The following is a 16,286-nucleotide window of genomic DNA, read 5'->3' as shown; positions in this document are numbered from 1 at the left end:
AAGTGTGTGCAAGCACACACACACACACACCCACACACACACACACGGTAGCTGTGGTTGGTTCTAGGATGGGAGGCAGAAAAGAAGACTTTCATTCCTTATCCCACCTTTTCATATTTTTAAAATTCTATACTATGTTGTTTCTTATTTAAGTAATTAAGAGTTCTAATATCTCACACACATACACACACACACAATCATGACATTAAGCTTGGCATGGTAGTCCATGCCTATAATCCCACCACACTGGAGGCAGAGGCTAGCCTGGTTTATATAGTGAGTTCCTGGGCTACAGAGTGAGAGCCTGTCTGAAATAAAAATACAAATAAAACAGGCTTGAAGAAAACTTGCAAAGCCTCCACATGTCCTCCTCCTCCCCCCTTTGGAATCCCCAGCCATCTTTGGTCTAGTTATACTTCAGTTTGTAAAATTATTTATCTTTATTTTATGTGCATTGATCTTTGCCTGCATGGATAGCTGTGTGAAGTGTGTCTGTGTAAGGATGTTGGATTCCCTGGAACTTGAGTTACAGTTGGAGCTGCCATGTGGGTGCTGAGAACTAAACCTCCTGGAAGAGCAGCTAGTGTTCTTAACCACTGAGCAATCTCTATACTTCAGTTTTAAGGCCAGGCTCTCCTCCATAAACATCCAACAGTCATCCCAGAAGGCCTAGGCATAGCTCTGTGCTGGGCGGAGGGCCCATCTCCAGGGCTTGGGAAGTTTCTCCCTGCAGGGCTGAGTGGGGAGGGGCAACTCAGCCTCCTCCTTCACCTGCATCCTGTTCTGCTATTATCCACCCATCATTCTCACTCCTTCCCGTCAGCTCCCAAACAAACGAATCCTACCAGCCCAATAGGAGTGCTTGCGGGCAGGCAGAAGACCTGACATACCAGCCCCTTTCCCCTACTTTTATGAGGATTCTTGCTTTGCACTTGCTATTTCAATGCACATAGTCTGGGTGTTACTTAGTTTCTCTTTCGGATCCTATTGAATATATCAGATATCCAGCAGTAAATGATGCAGGTAGATTAAAATTAATTAGTTAATTGTGGGGCTTGCTTACTCGTGTGCTTGCCGTTGTAGAATGGGAGGCTGACCCTGGGGCCTTGCATGTGTAAAGCGGCTGCTCCACCACTGAGCTGCGTTCCCAGCTCTTCTTTGGCCTCAGTCTTTAATTTTGAGACCAAGTCTCCCTGAGCTGTCCAGGCTGGCCTTGCAATCTTCCTGGCTCAGCATCACCAAGCCTGGCTTGACTGTGCTTTTTCTAAATTCACTAAGCAAAAACCTATCTACTTCTTCCTCTACCATCTTCCAGTCTAGGCTCTGAACATACATTTAGAGGAAAACAGAACTTACTCTTTGAGGGTGTTTTGTTGAGGAAACTGTGTAGCCATTTCCTCAAGGGACAGAACTTTCTAGACTGGTGAGAAGCCCCTTAAGCCCTAAGTATTCTAAGAAAGGAGAAAGATTCTGTCCTTAGGAAAGCTCTTTAAACTCAGGGAGGAAACAACTCAACACACTCAGGAAGTCCCTGAAACTCGCCAGGCTCACCCATCCATCCCCAAGCATACTTAAGCAGAAAGAAGTGCTTGGAGACGCTCTCAGATAAGCAGAGCAATCAGGACAACGAGCTGAGCCACTCAGAGGAGGCTCGGGGCAGTCAACCTGTCTGGAAGACACACTCCAGCCTGCTGACATGCCTGAAGGCTGGATGGGACGCTCCCGGTTTCTAGCGTCCACAAGCTGTCCCCCATGCTGAGTGCATTCTGGTGATATAGCTATCTTGGAGTAATTCTTGTTCCTGTAAGTCACCCTCACCCAGTCACCTGTAAGAAATCCCAGTACAACTCACTGGTTCCCCAAGCTGCATTTTGGTGGTGTCCTTACTTTGTTCTGTCATCAGTTTCCTATCTTAGGCAAGTAAATGTCTGTTCCTGTCTCCCCAGGAATAGTGACACACAACACAGAGCGTCTTACAGAATAAAAACATGTAAGGTTTATGCTAAAACGTTATGACAGTGTTGGCTCTAAAGCCATCTTTTCTAAGCTTAGAGTATCTCAGAAGCTTACTGCACAGAGAGCATACGCACGCAATCAACTGACACCAGGGCTGAGGGCTTATCTGTATGGCTTTCAGAGTTGCTCATGTAAACTCCCTGTTTGGACATCTGTCTTAACAGTCATGCGTGCCGTACACCTTGTGCTGTGTGTGTGTGTGTGTGTGTGTGTGTGTGTGGGTGGGTGGGTGGGTGGGTGTGTGCGCACATATCTGCCTAGACTACCCTTTCTCAGTCATCTGCCCACCTGATCTCACTCACTTTTGGATCCTCACAGATGACTACCCTGCTGAGAATCAAGTAACTGCTCCCTTTTGGTACCCAAGACTCTGTTGTACCATCCAGTTCTGGTTCCTTTTTAAGTAAAGCTAACATGTAGGAAATCAAGTCTCAAGACTTCCAAGTTTGTTTTCTTTTTCTTGAAATCCAAACAAACAAAATTGTATTCACTGATGAAAATCTGAAAGTTGCCAGGTGGTGGGGGCGCACACCTTTAATCCCAGCCCTTGGGAGGCAGAGGCAGGCGATCGCTGTGAGTTTGAGGCCAGCCTGGTCTACAAAGTGATTCCAGGACAGTCAAGGCTAACACAGAGAAACCCTATCTCGGAAAGCCAAAAAAAAATAAAAATAAAAAAAAAAGAAAGAAAGAAAATCTGTAAGTCAAAAGTTAAGGTCTTTTCCTTCTCTGGAATCAGGGGTGTACAGTTCCTTCATAATTACTGGAGCTTTATAAAAACATGTCCAGAATTCACTCACAGATCAACTGTACACTGCACATCTGTGTGCTGAGCACCACAGACCAAGTAGCATAGAAAATGGACAACAGTCTCTGGTAACTATGTTTGGTTATTAGCAATGCAGAGGAAGAGGCAGTGAAGGCCCCAAGGTGCTCAGGGGAGCAATAAGGACAAGACTGACCTGGAGACCTAGGAAGAAGCCACACACATCCACACATCCACAGGTACACGCATCCCAGGAACACACATCCCAGGCACATACATCCCAGGTATACCACACATCCACAGGCACACGCATTCACAGGTACACACATCCACAGGCACACGCATCCACAGGTACACGCATTCACAGGTACACACATCCACAGGTACACACATCCACAGGTACACGCATTCACAGGTACACACATCCACAGGCACAGCATTCACAGGCACACGCATCCACAGGCACACGCATTCACAGGCACACACATCCACAGGCACAGCATTCACAGGTACACGCATCCACAGGCACACGCATTCACAGGCACACGCATCCACAGGCACACGCATTCACAGGCACACGCATCCACAGGCACACGCATCCACAGGTACACGCATTCACAGGTACACACATCCACAGGTACACACATCCACAGGTACACGCATTCACAGGTACACACATCCACAGGCACACACATCCACAGGTACACGCATGCACAGGTACACACATCCACAGGCACACGCATTCACAGGTACACACATCCACAGGTACACGCATCCACAGGTACACGCATTCACAGGTACACACATCCACAGGTACACGCATCCACAGGTACACGCATTCACAGGTACACACATCCACAGGCACACGTATGCACAGGTACACACATCCACAGGTACACACATCCACAGGTACACGCATTCACAGGTACACGCATTCACAGGTACACACATCCACAGGTACACACATCCACAGGTACACGCATTCACAGGTACACACATCCACAGGCACACGTATGCACAGGTACACGCATCCACAGGTACACACATCCACAGGTACGTGCATCAGAGGCACACGCATCACAGGTACACACATCACAGTTACACACACCCACAAGTACCCGCATCTACAGGCACACACATCCACAGGCACACGCATGCACAGGTACACACATCCACAAGTACCCGCATCTACAGGCATACACATCCACAGGCACATGCACAGGTACACACATCCATAGTTATACACATCCACAGGTGCACGCACCCACAGGTACACATATCCACAAGCACGCCCAATCACAGGTACACACGTCCACAGGTACACACATGCACAAGCACCAAGCACACGCCTTCACAGGTACACACATCCGCAAGTACATGCATTCACATGTGGGTGCTCACTGGGCCATTCATACTTTTCCATAGGTTTGAAATTTTATAAACTAAAGATTAAGGCCAGAGAAGCAGGATATTGAGGACAGATTATATTTTGGGCAATTTAATCATTGATTAGGAGTTCTTTAGAGAATTTTCAATAAGAAGTGAAAATTTCAAAAATCCACTGTATAATAACCTTTAATGAAGTCATTTCCTTAAACAACTCTTGCCAATGGATGCAGCACACATTAGTCTGACAGGGTGAAGGTCCATGTATGACTAACCCCATGGACCACAGATTATGTAAGTGGAATAGGTGGATACCAATGCCTGCCCTTCTTACAGCTGTGCCTTCCCACATCTGTACTTCCCACATCTAGGCTTCCCCGCACCTGGGCCTCCCTGCACTTAGTATTCCCTGTCCCTGGGCCTCCCCGCACCTGGGCCTCCCCACACCTGGGCCTCCCCACACCTGGGCACCATGCAGTGAAGTACTCCAACCACAATAGTGCACATAGCTTAAACCACCAGCTAGTTCTAGCTGTAACTTTCCTTTGGAACAGGACCGTGAAGAGACAGAGAAACAATTTAAAAATCACAACTCAGAAGAAATGGGCCAAATGCAGAACATAGGACACTCTATACAGGCTAGGTTTCTTAATTTCTGCTTTCCACCTAACAACAACAACAAAACCAAAAAAACCAAACAACACCCCCCCCAAAAAAACACAAAAAAACAAAAACAACAACAACAACAACAAAAAACCAGGCGCAGGAAAGGGAGGGTACAGCATAAATGAGAAGCTGAAGACAGAAAAACTAAATAAAGTGTGGACCTTGATTTGTCCTTTCTAGAGCCCAACTCTACCAAGACATCGTTGCTGCAGTGAAAATAACTGAATATGATCTGGATATCAGATAACATTAAGAAATTGTTATTAATTTTGATAGGCATAAAATAGCACGGTGGCTAATAAATGAAAACGGTCCTTATCAATTAACAAAAATGATCTCCTGCAGGAGGAGGGATTCAGCAATGCCACCAAGCTGCTCTGCTTGCCACAGGACTTTCATATCCCTACGTACATTATGTGCACCGCCGTCTAAGCCAGCTATCTCCCATCCTTCAAGTCATGGAGCACTGAAATGAACCGTCTGAGTGGCAGGCGGGATGGATGGCTGAGAATTCTCACAGGCATGACCAGCCACAGGTCTTGGCAGCACAAGGCCTGGCGCAGGCCCAAGGGCAGAAGATGCATGCCTGCCTGCATCCGCAGAGCCACACATGGCACACCTACGCCTGTGACACCTTCCTAATGAACAGGCTGCGGTGAGACCGGGCAGGCTGTAACACGGCTGGGTTAAGAGAACAGAGCCTGCGTCTGCAGCTGTGCTTTCAGACCGCCGAGCCCTCCAGCCCGGTGAGTTTTTGTCTTTCACACTTCTGTAGCCTAATAAGAATTAACTACTCGCTGCTAACAAGAAGGTAGAGACCCTAATACGGCAATGACATAGAGGGTGAGGAAAGAAGCCCTTTAGTATTCTCGGAACATCTAAGCCATTAAAAGAGAGAGAGAGAGGGAGAAAGGAGAGGAGGAGGAGGAGGAGGGGAGGGAGGGGGTAACCTCGGGACCAGCACACAGCAGCTCTCCCACCATCTTGATGTCCTTGACACGTGCAGACAGTGTGGAAGTGCCTGGCACCAGAACAGCCCGTGAGGAGGAATGAGCGGCCAATGGAGATTTATGTGAACAGAGCGAGATGGACAAGGTAAAATTGTCAGGAGGAGTTGTTGGAAAGTAAAATATATTGTGACAATTCCACTCCCGCCGTTCATCAATAAACTGACAGATCATTTAGTGTCAATTAGGAGTGATAGATGGACAAGTCCCCATGATCCTGGGCCAAAATTAATGGCTGGGAGGGAGAGGGTGATTGAAAATGACGGCTGACATTGAGAGCAAAGTCCTGAAAGTCCCTGAGGGGCCATTACTTGCCTCATTCCCTTGCAGATCAATGCAGGGACAAACCCAAAAACAGACACTTTGAGACAGAACTTAATCAGAAGGCCTTTCTTCTTCTCCTTCCTGGGTCCAATTCCCCTGTACTCAGCTCTACTCACATGGCCATGATGGTGACCCATCAACTCTTTAAGAGTCCCAGTTCAGACAACTTCAGGCAATGACTTCAAGATGGTGGCTTTGGCACACCAGGAGAAGGGACAGGTAGTAATCTCCCATCCATCCCAAGCCATTCCTCAAGTGACCCCTGTCCTGCCCCCTTAGAGTGAGCCAGAGTTCTAGAACGCGCTATCTCCCAAGGCCAAGGCCCACACATGCTCTGCTGTCTTGAATGTTTCATACCTGGAACAAAGGTATCACGGGATCACATGTGTGTTGGCTGCGAGCTCACTAGTCAGAGCCATCAACAGCCCGCTTCCCACTGGAGATAGGCATCTGCCTGCAACTGTCGTTTGTCCTACTTGGCTGAGCGGAAGCTACCTGACCGAGTTAGTCCACTGCATGTACAAGGCAAGAGCTAGGGGCTCTTTGCTCCCCAGCCCCAAATCCTTCTGCTGAAACCCTCAGCCCTAAGGTGATGGTCTTTGCAGGTAGTGATAGGCTCGGCTGAGGTCTCAAGGATGGCACTCTCAGGATGGGAGACAGGAAGAGAAAGCTCATCTCTCTCCCCCTGGGTACAGATCCTGAAGGAAAACCACTTGAGGATCTGACCAGAAAAAGTCTGTCACCAAGAACTTTGTCATGCTGCCATCTGCCCCCCTGGAAAGCCTGGTGGAAATGTGAATTGTCTGAACTCCCAGGATCTGGTAATTCCTTACAGCGGCCAGGCTGTGCTGACACACAGCACCACGCAGCTCTTGTTATCCCCAAAGCATTGAAAGTCTGCACACTATTTTCCAGTGCACATTGTCTGATCTAACCAGCGTAAGGTGAAGGTTGCCACCCTCCCAACACCAAATCTAAAACCAAAACATTCTAACAAGCTGCCGTCTCTGCCAGAATCCAACCAGCCTGGCCTCATCTACTCTGCTCAGTGGCCCCTGACCTTAGAATCACCTGATTCTGATGTCACATGGTTAGTAGTACCCATGCCATCTGCCTCGTCCTTACCCTGTGTTCCTTGGGTGATTCCAGACTTTTTGACTAGAGATGCCTGATGTCCTCCATTAGAATCTAGCTCTCCCAGGACAGGAGGCACACCTTGCACTGTGGTGCCCACTAGAGCATCCTGGTTTGTGCAAAAACACTTAGACACTAAAGCCACTAGGGAAAACGTTGTGGAGAACAGACTCAGCACAGTGCCCTAAGACAATTGAAGACAATCACTAGTCACTCTTAAAAACACACACACAGTGTCCTGAGGGGAAGCTCCCTGGGTCCCTACCAAAGCTGAGAGCTCACACTTGCTGCCACTGACACAGGGTTACCCTCAGCCCTATGCCTTCTCGTCAGACTTGGGAAGAAGCACACAGCATCACCTGTTCTGGCCCAAACCTTCAACTTGAATCTAATCGTAACAAATTAGAGAAATCTAAAGATTCTGTATGAGACAACTAGCCTGGATTCCTGGGACAGTCTGCATATTTCATAGTAGCAGGAGCTGTTATAGATCAAGAGAGCTGGGCCCAACAGCATAGACCTGTAATTGTAGCACTTGAGAAGCTGAGGCAGGAGGATGGATGTAAGTTTGAGGCTAGCCTAGGCTATAAGGATCCTGTCTCAAAAAACAGAAAGGCAGGAAAGAAGGAGGGAGGGAGGGGACAGAACTAACTAGTCTAATGTGTGGACTCTGATTGGACGCCAGAGCTAGACACACATTTACGGACAAACAGGAACATGTGGACTACATACTAGGTACCATTAGGTAACTATGCAGTGACCTAGTGGTCAAGATTCTGTGACTATGTTGGACTGTACATCTTTGTATGTGTCTTAAATAACCTGGCAGGTGCCCATCCCACCGCTGTAGTGGATGTAGTTTTGTCTACCTTACACCTAAGGCGTGATGCAAGGGATTAAGAACGAGGCTGAGTTGTAATCCCACCTTTAGCAGGGAACTCTGAACCAAGAAAGCACTCGCCCCTGTCAACTTACAGCCACCACACTCCACTTACTTCATCTGTAAAACAGCCTAGAAAATTGTCCAAGAGTGTTCTTTGTGTCAGTCTGGCCTTGGTTAACTAACTGGCTTACACAAGGAACCAAACTTCAAGAATCTACAACACCCAACTGTAATCAAAGCTGCCCAGCCCAGACCTGCTGAAAACCAGAGGCTCACAACAGGAGCAGCAGGTGGCAGCCAGCACTGCCCATGTGACACCTTCCTATCTTATAATCCTGGAACTAAGAGACCCACATCATCATTTTATTTTCAGCATCACTGTTTTGTTTTGTTTTTTTTTTTTGTTTTGTTTTGTTGTTTCTTGTGGTACTGGGGATCAAACCAGGGCCTTGCACACCCTAACTGAATCTGCAGCACCTGGCTGCCCCTCCCATTGAGCTGAGTGCTTCTCCTGTGCTGTGTGTCCCAGCCTCAGAGCACTCTGTGCCCTGTCTATTACCGCTATTTTATGGGCTACATAACATCCCCAAGTGTACATTGCTGCTGAAGTAAGTGCTGCAAGCCGATTCCACACCCAGGTGAGTCTGCATCGGACACCCGAGGCTTTAAGTTGATTGTGGTGTTGCTTCCTATGGGCAAAATCACAGATGACCAACTGCCACATGACCCTCAGGGTGCAAATGAGTGGCACAAAGAAATGCGGAGGCTGTCCACCCTGGCCATGGTAGGTCATTTGGAAACTGGCTCAGAGACATGGATGCTATCCTGGATGGCCCAAGAGTCCCAGCTCTGATCTAGATTTAAAAACACTTGCCACTCTGGGAGTGTAGCTCAGTAGGTGAGGTACTTGTCTAACAGTGCACTAAGCCCTGGCTTTGATCCTCACCACTGGGCAAACCAGGTATGGCAATGCACACCTATAATCCCAGCACTCTGGAGGCAGAGGCAGGTGGATTTCTGTGAGTTCAAGACCAGCCTGGTGTACATAGCAATTCCAGGACAGCCAGGGCTATGTAATGAGACTTTGACTCAAACCAACCAACCAACCTACCAAACACCCAACCAAGCACATCCCATAAAATCTTATTGGATTAAGGCTTTGGCAGCTTGACATTCCTATGCAAAGCCACCTAATGTTAACTCAAGTTAAGAACTTGAGTTATTAATATTAAGAAATTCACAGTAACCCTTCATTTTCTTGACCTAGAAGAAGCACTTCCTAACAGGCCCTTCGATTGGAGGCATACACATCACCATCTTCCAGGACACCTATAGTAAATATGGTCAAAGCCATCCACGAAGGGATGAGGACAAGAATCCCAGCAATCTCCATGGCAACAGGAGCAGCAGCTACCCAGTGCCTCTAAGCACTTCTTTCTCTACTATGAATCCCTCAGACCCTCAAGTCAGTCCCTTGAAGAGCTTTTTTAACCCTGCTGCAGAGATGAGGACACAGAAGAGACAGAGCTTACTCAACCACTTCCTCAAGGTCTCTGTGGTCTAACACGTAGCACAGTTAGGATTTGAAACTGGGCTCCACAATCTGTGGCTCTCAATCACCGTGCTCTGTCATCTCTCAACATGGAACCACAAGGCCTCTGGCCTAAGCTGTGGAAGGGGGCAGGGGTTGGGTGAGGGCCAGAATACCAGCTGGGTGAGAATGGACTAGCATCTACAGCCCCACACAACTTCAGGGGTGCCACGGCCCATGACACTGGTTACTCCTTCCAGGAACTCCAAAGAGGAGGACAGGATGGTGAGACATACTTACTGAATTACCATGAGTTAATATTCCCATCAGCTCCGGCACTAGCTTACAGTAAACAGGAGATGCCACTTAGGCAGTGATGGGACACCTGTCTCGTTCTTCACCAATGGAAGAACTGTGTCAACACAGACATGCTACAGACCTCATCCATGAAACTAACAGGCAGTTCCGGCATGCTGAAGAAATGGGCAGAGCACAGCTGAACTTTGAAAACAGCCGGCTGAGCAAGAGAGGGGTTGAGTCATAAAGGATGGAATAAATCAAGACCTCACTGACACAAACCTCAGAGGAAGCAAAGCAGAGGCAGAAACTGACTGCTGCCCACCATGGGGATTGGGGGGGGGGGGACAGGCAAAGGGGCTGGTAAGAAGTACAAGGCTTCTTCTTGATGGGATGACAGAAGAAAGGTCTAATGTCAGGGTGACTGACGCAGACCTCTGTGCCTGGACGAGTGACTGCACTGTATATTTTAGATGGTGTGTGACTCGCCTCTTCAGGGTTACCAAAGTGACCACCCCAGCATACTGTCCCCATCTCCATGCCACCCCACCCACCCTAGCTTCTCCCAGGGAGCTATGTACTCACCTTGACGCCTTCATGGAGTCGTCCGCCCAGCCTCCTTGCCTTCGAGGTGGCTTTGGTGGGGGAGCCTGTGCGAGAGAAGCCAGAAGGACAGTCCTTCAGTTTGTGCCTCCCAACACCACAGGTCACCTAAAACAAGTCAGCCCATGGAAGCACTTCCCTGATAAAAATACGAAAATAGCCAGGATGGTGGCACAGGCCTTTAGCCCCAGCACTCAGGAACTCAGGAGGCAGGGGAAGACAGGTCTCTGTGAGTTTGAGGCTATCCTGGTCTACAAAGTGAGTTCCAGAACAGCCAGGACTGTTACCCAGAGAAACTCTGTCTCTAAAACAAAATATGAAAATAAGCTCTAATTTACTCTGACACCCAGGCACCTTCATCCTTCCAGGTGGTGTAGAAATGAGCAGTGTTCCTGCCAGTTTGTCACATGTCTACTGAAGACTTAAAAATACTCACGACTCACCGTCTGCCACCCAGAAGTGGAGATTAAACTAGTGCCTCATTCATGCAAAGCACAAACGCTACCTAGGAGGCTGCATTGTGTGTGTGTGTCTGTGTGTGTGTGTGTGTCTGAACTTGAATCCCACTGATAATGCTAGGTTGATTGGGCAATGAGCTTCAAGGTCTTTCAGTCCCAGAGGTTTCAGACCCACGCCACCATACCGGCTTTTTATGTGGGTTCTGAGGATCTGACATTTCACCTGCTGAGCCATCTTCTCAGCCTGCTTATGCCTGGTAATGCAGTAAATCCTTTTGTGTGTGTGTGTGTGTGTGTGTGTGTGTGTTGGTAGGGGTGTTCTGCCTGCATGCATGTCTGTGCACCTCACATGTGCAATGCCCATCATGACCAGAAGAGGGCATCAGATCCTCTGGAACCGGAGTTAATAGATGGTTATGAGCCATGTGAGAGCTAGGGGGATTAAACTCAGGTCCTCTGGAAGAGCAGCCAGTGCTCTTAACCACTGAGCCATCTCTCCAGCCCTAAGGCAGCAATTCTAAACGCAGAAACTTATCCCAAGGACATAAACATAGAAAAACATAATGTCATTTCTGCATAATGAACACTTGGCAACAACCAGAATGGTCAGCACTAAGGAACTAAATAAGACAAAATATATATAAAATAGTATGCAAATGATGCAAAACTGTGTTATAAAAGTAATATCAAAGTTCATATACACTAACTTACAAAAAGACAAGGCTCAAAACAGTAAGAATAAGGATCTGATTTTACAAAAAGCCCATGAAATGAAACATTTTATTAGCGTTAGCTATATGCACATGGTGAGGGACTCCCAATTAAGGGCGATTTAAATTTTCCATCCCTGTGCTATTATGCACTTTCTGATTTTTAATGGCCTGTTTATATATTACTTTTACAAGAATAAAAGTAATAAAATGAAGGTTTAAGGGTAAGATTTGCTTAGCAGACATAAACATGACACTGGCAGCTTCAACCTTCCTCAAGCTATTTGGCCAGGAAGTGCTCACCTGGAAGCAGCACATACAGAAACCATACTGTACAGGTTCTTACCCAGCACATCAGCACATCCTAACTAAAAATACCACTGAGCAGTCAGCTGCTAAAGCACCTGAGCTGGACAAAACAGCATAGAGCTCTTCCTATTTTGAATTACCCAGCATTCTTCCAGGAATATTTTTTGAAGTATCAATTTTCTTTTTCCAAGAACTTCACAAAATTCTAGCTGTGGCTCTCAGTCTGGTGAGGAGGGTAAATGGACTACAACAGGGGTTGGCAAACTTCTACAAAGGACTAGGAGGTAAGTATTTCTTTTATGGACCATAGTCTCTGGTGTAACTACTGAACTCTAACACTGTGGAGAGCTGAACATTGTAGATACTAGGACAAGCGGTATAGCCGACTTCCAAAAACAAAACAAAGCCTCAAAAACCAGGCAGCGGGCCAACTCTGAAGGGAAGGATGTAGTTTGCTGACCCCTGCAATGAAATGCTGTGTCACTGTGACCTTTCTATACCCCAGCAGGGAGCATTTGAAGAAAACACCCTTTCAATATGCCTGTGTGCCTTTATGCAGTTGTTGTTTCCTTGTTGTTGTTTTAACACAGTGATAAGTTCTCTTTCCTACCTCTGTAGCAGTGCCCTAGCCTGGCAAAGATGCGGCCCACTTACACACAGGGCCCTTCTGTGCCATGAGCCAGAGCCTGCTGGAAATGATGGTGAAGGATCCAAGCCCTGGCACAAAATACCTTCACCCCACTGAGCACTTGGAAAATGTAAGGGGCACTTAAGAAAAAAAAAATCCAAGTCAGATTTCTACACTAGAGGCCAGCAATGGAGCCAGAGGGAGCCCGCATGTCCATCCCACTTAGAGGAACCTTAAAAAAATCCAAGTCAGATTTCTACACTAGAGGCCAGCAATGGAGCCAGAGGGAGCCTGCATGTCCATCCCATTTAGAGGAGCCTTAAGCAGAGAAGTGGAAAACCACCATGGTTTATCCCTGGAGCAGGGGGACTGGGGGCACCCAAAGATGTACTGAGGGACTGCACTCTGGCCTCCCACTCCACCCCAGGAGCCCATCTGTGGGCTGGAAGAAGCAGCCATGTATTCCATGTGCTGTTTTCCCTTAGACACAACTGGCTGATCTAGTGTACTGGACCCAGGCAGATCCAATTAGAGTCAGGTGCACAACCCTAATCCTAGCACTCAGGAGACTGAAGCAGGAGTCTAGGTTTGAGGCTAGCCTGAGTTACAGAGTGAGACAAACAACAGCAAAGAATCAACTGGATTTCCTGTCCTAGGAACCCCGAATTGAGTAACAGAGGTGGGATCCTTCAGACAGCACAGAGCAGTGCAACTCTCAAGACTGACCAGAGGCAGAGTGGCCCAAGACTATGAAACGCCAAAGTGACGTACAGAAGCAAAGGACCATGTCTTACGTCTTGCCAAGCATTAGTATGCTCAAGAGATGAAGTTCTGAAGGGAACTGACCCACTCTGAGTCCCCTTGAGACGTTTTAAACCAATTTATGGCCAGGCAAGGTGGTACACGTTTATAATGTCAGCTCTTGGAAGGATGAATCCTGAATTCAAGGCCAACCTGAGCTACACAGAGAGGCGCTGTCTCAAAAGAGGGTGGGGGAGGGGCTGGAAAAATGGCCCAGTAATCATAAGGACCACAGTTCAAATCCCAGTGCCCACTTCACAATCTGGGCATCTTATCACAGTTGTTATCCTAGCTCTGAGGACGGTGGAGATGGGAGGATCACTGAAGCTTGCTGGCACCTGCCCAGCCAAGAAAACTCAAGCTTCGGGCTCAGGGAGAGACCCTGTCTCAAAAGAAATAGGTGGAGAGTGATCGAGGAGGCTACCCTGTGCCCGCTTCTGGCCTCCGTGCACGTGCACAGGTTCACACCCCCCCATCCCCCCTCCACACCAAAAGAAATCCAAACCTCTTAAAAAGTAAAAGATAAACAAACCAATTTGCCTCCAGCCCTTTCCCTGTTGCCCCTGGAAGCACCTTACATCTCTCTACCCAAGGATGGCCTGTCCACCCTGCGATAATGCAGTATGGTTGTTAGTTGACTGCCATGTTTTGTTTGGCCACCCAACTTCTTTTGTTTTCAATTTGCGATACCATCTAAGAACTGGAAAATACCCACATTAAAAGTCTGTTTCCAGCTGTCTTGACTAACAAGAATACCCAGTAAAGCTGGGGCTGAGCACGGTCCACGTGCTGCAGTCCTCACCTGCCCACGCTCCTTCCTGCACTACCGCACTGTGTGGCTGTTTCTATCCCGGCACAGAATTCCCTCTCTGTCCCTCTGCTTACTAGAATTTGGGGGAGGGGGCTACCCAGTATTCTGAGAAGCACAAGCAGTGCTTGCCCAGTGGGCAGAATAAACGCACTCCAACTTAGCCATTAGTTCAGGAGTGGGTTGCGACCCCTTTGGGGGTCAAAAGACCCTTTCCCAGAGGTTGCATATCAGACGTCCTGCATATCGGGTATTTACGTTATGATTCATAACAGTAACAAAATTACAGATTTGAAGTAGCAACCACAATAATTTTATGGTTGGGGATCACCACAACATGAGGGACTGCATTAAAGGGTCACAGCGTTAGGAAGGCTGAGAACTGCTGCTCTAGTTGGCCCTAGCGCCAGTCCACTGAACTCCCTGATATCTGGTGCCTGATACCTGGGTGTGTAGTCTCTGACCATTTCTCTGCTTCTAGTATTAGAAAAGACAACACAACCTCACATAAAGCCTATGACATGAAGAGTGGAAGCGCCTAGTCTGTGTGGGAGCGTCCAGTCTGTTGGGGACATTTTTTCTAAGTAAGATGCCAAGAGTCCAGAACAGGACAGGGAGGGAGCTGACTCTCCTGATACTACCCACCTCTTCCCCACTCTAGATGCAAGTTACAGTGACAGGAGGGGCAGAGACTGACCTGGGGAAGGACAGTGGGGAGATGAGGCGATGTACACTTGCAAAGCGTAGCCTGAATAATCCCTAATGGAGAGGGGCTGAGCTGTTGACCGGATGGTTAAGTGTGCAGAACAGTGCCAGGCATGCCGGAGCTCTTCTACAGACACTGCTGCCAACATTACTAATGTCAACACAAGAAAGATCAGACTGTAATCAAATATACAGTCATTTGAGGGGAGAATTAAAGCCTTTCAGGCAGGCTGCATCTCAGTCACTGCAACTGAAATGACAGGTTTCGCCTCTAACCAGACCCCAGGAAGCCATGGCCACTGGGGGGGAGGTGAGTGAGGAACCTTCCCTCTTACAGGTGACCACCACAGTGGTCTCATGTCCCCAGTTACACAGTGGTGCCCTCAAATGAGGAACAGCAAGCCCGCCACACAGTCACACCTCCATGCCCAGCTGCCTGGCATCAGCTCTAAAATCGAAGGTTTTCTTCACAAATGGCAGGAGCCTCCGCGAGCTGATATGATACACAGCTGTGCAGGCGGCTTCTCGTCTTCCCTAAACACGAGAGCAGCTGACAGAGGGGGCCGGGCGCGCGCAGAGGGATCCTCTGAACAGACAGGAGCAACAGGAGTCCTGCCCAGAGTCTTGGCAAGGCTCAGAAGGCACTGGGGCAGCCAGGAGGCACACCCATGCCACTGCTCACTGCTCTCGAGAATTATCCCACGAGAGACTTAAAAGGGGGAAAGGTACATTTTAGTTCCTAGTTTGAGGGTACAGGCCACCATGTGGGGGGGGGGGAGACGCAGTGGGCGGAGGGGAGTGAGGCAGCTGTCACATCGCACTCACAATCATGCAGAGAGAGAGAGATGAATGCAGCTGTTCAGTTCGCTTTCTCCTTTCCAGTGCCCACCCCCCCCCCCCCCCCCCCCCGAACCCATGAATATAGTGCCAGCCACATTCAGAGTGGGTCTTTTCAGTTGAGCCTTTCTGAAAATACCCTCCCAGCGCACCTGGGGCTGTACTTCCATGGCTGTTGAACTCAGAGTTGACAAGCAGGAGGTGAGGAGGGGCAAGTGGGACTCAGCTGTCTGTAAAGCTGGAATCTGCACATTTAGAGGAAGGTGTCCATCACCTGGTGGGCAGTGCTTACTGCTGGGGTTTACTCCAGAGACGGAGAACTGGAAATGGCCACCAGGCCCGGGTCCTGTCACGGCCACATGTAAACAGCCTGGCTGGATGGGACAGACTTCATTCACCACTACTCCAAAGGTGCAGTAA

General features: G+C 48.4%; 1 protein-coding gene across 1 annotated transcript in view; it reads right to left on the bottom strand.

Annotated features, from left to right (window-relative positions):
* Nucleotides 1-16,286, bottom strand: part of Ift43 (intraflagellar transport 43) — a 72,153-nt gene that overhangs the window by 34,349 nt on the left and 21,518 nt on the right. Inside the window, exon 3 of the mRNA XM_051149598.1 lies at nt 10,593-10,657. Within this exon, the coding sequence (XP_051005555.1) occupies nt 10,593-10,657 (65 nt within the window). The remainder of the gene's footprint in view (nt 1-10,592; nt 10,658-16,286) is intronic.

The sequence above is a fragment of the Acomys russatus genome, chromosome 1 (genome assembly GCF_903995435.1).
Source record: "Acomys russatus chromosome 1, mAcoRus1.1, whole genome shotgun sequence".
Lineage (NCBI taxonomy): Eukaryota > Metazoa > Chordata > Mammalia > Rodentia > Muridae > Acomys > Acomys russatus.
This window is presented reverse-complemented; position numbering and strand designations above follow the sequence as displayed.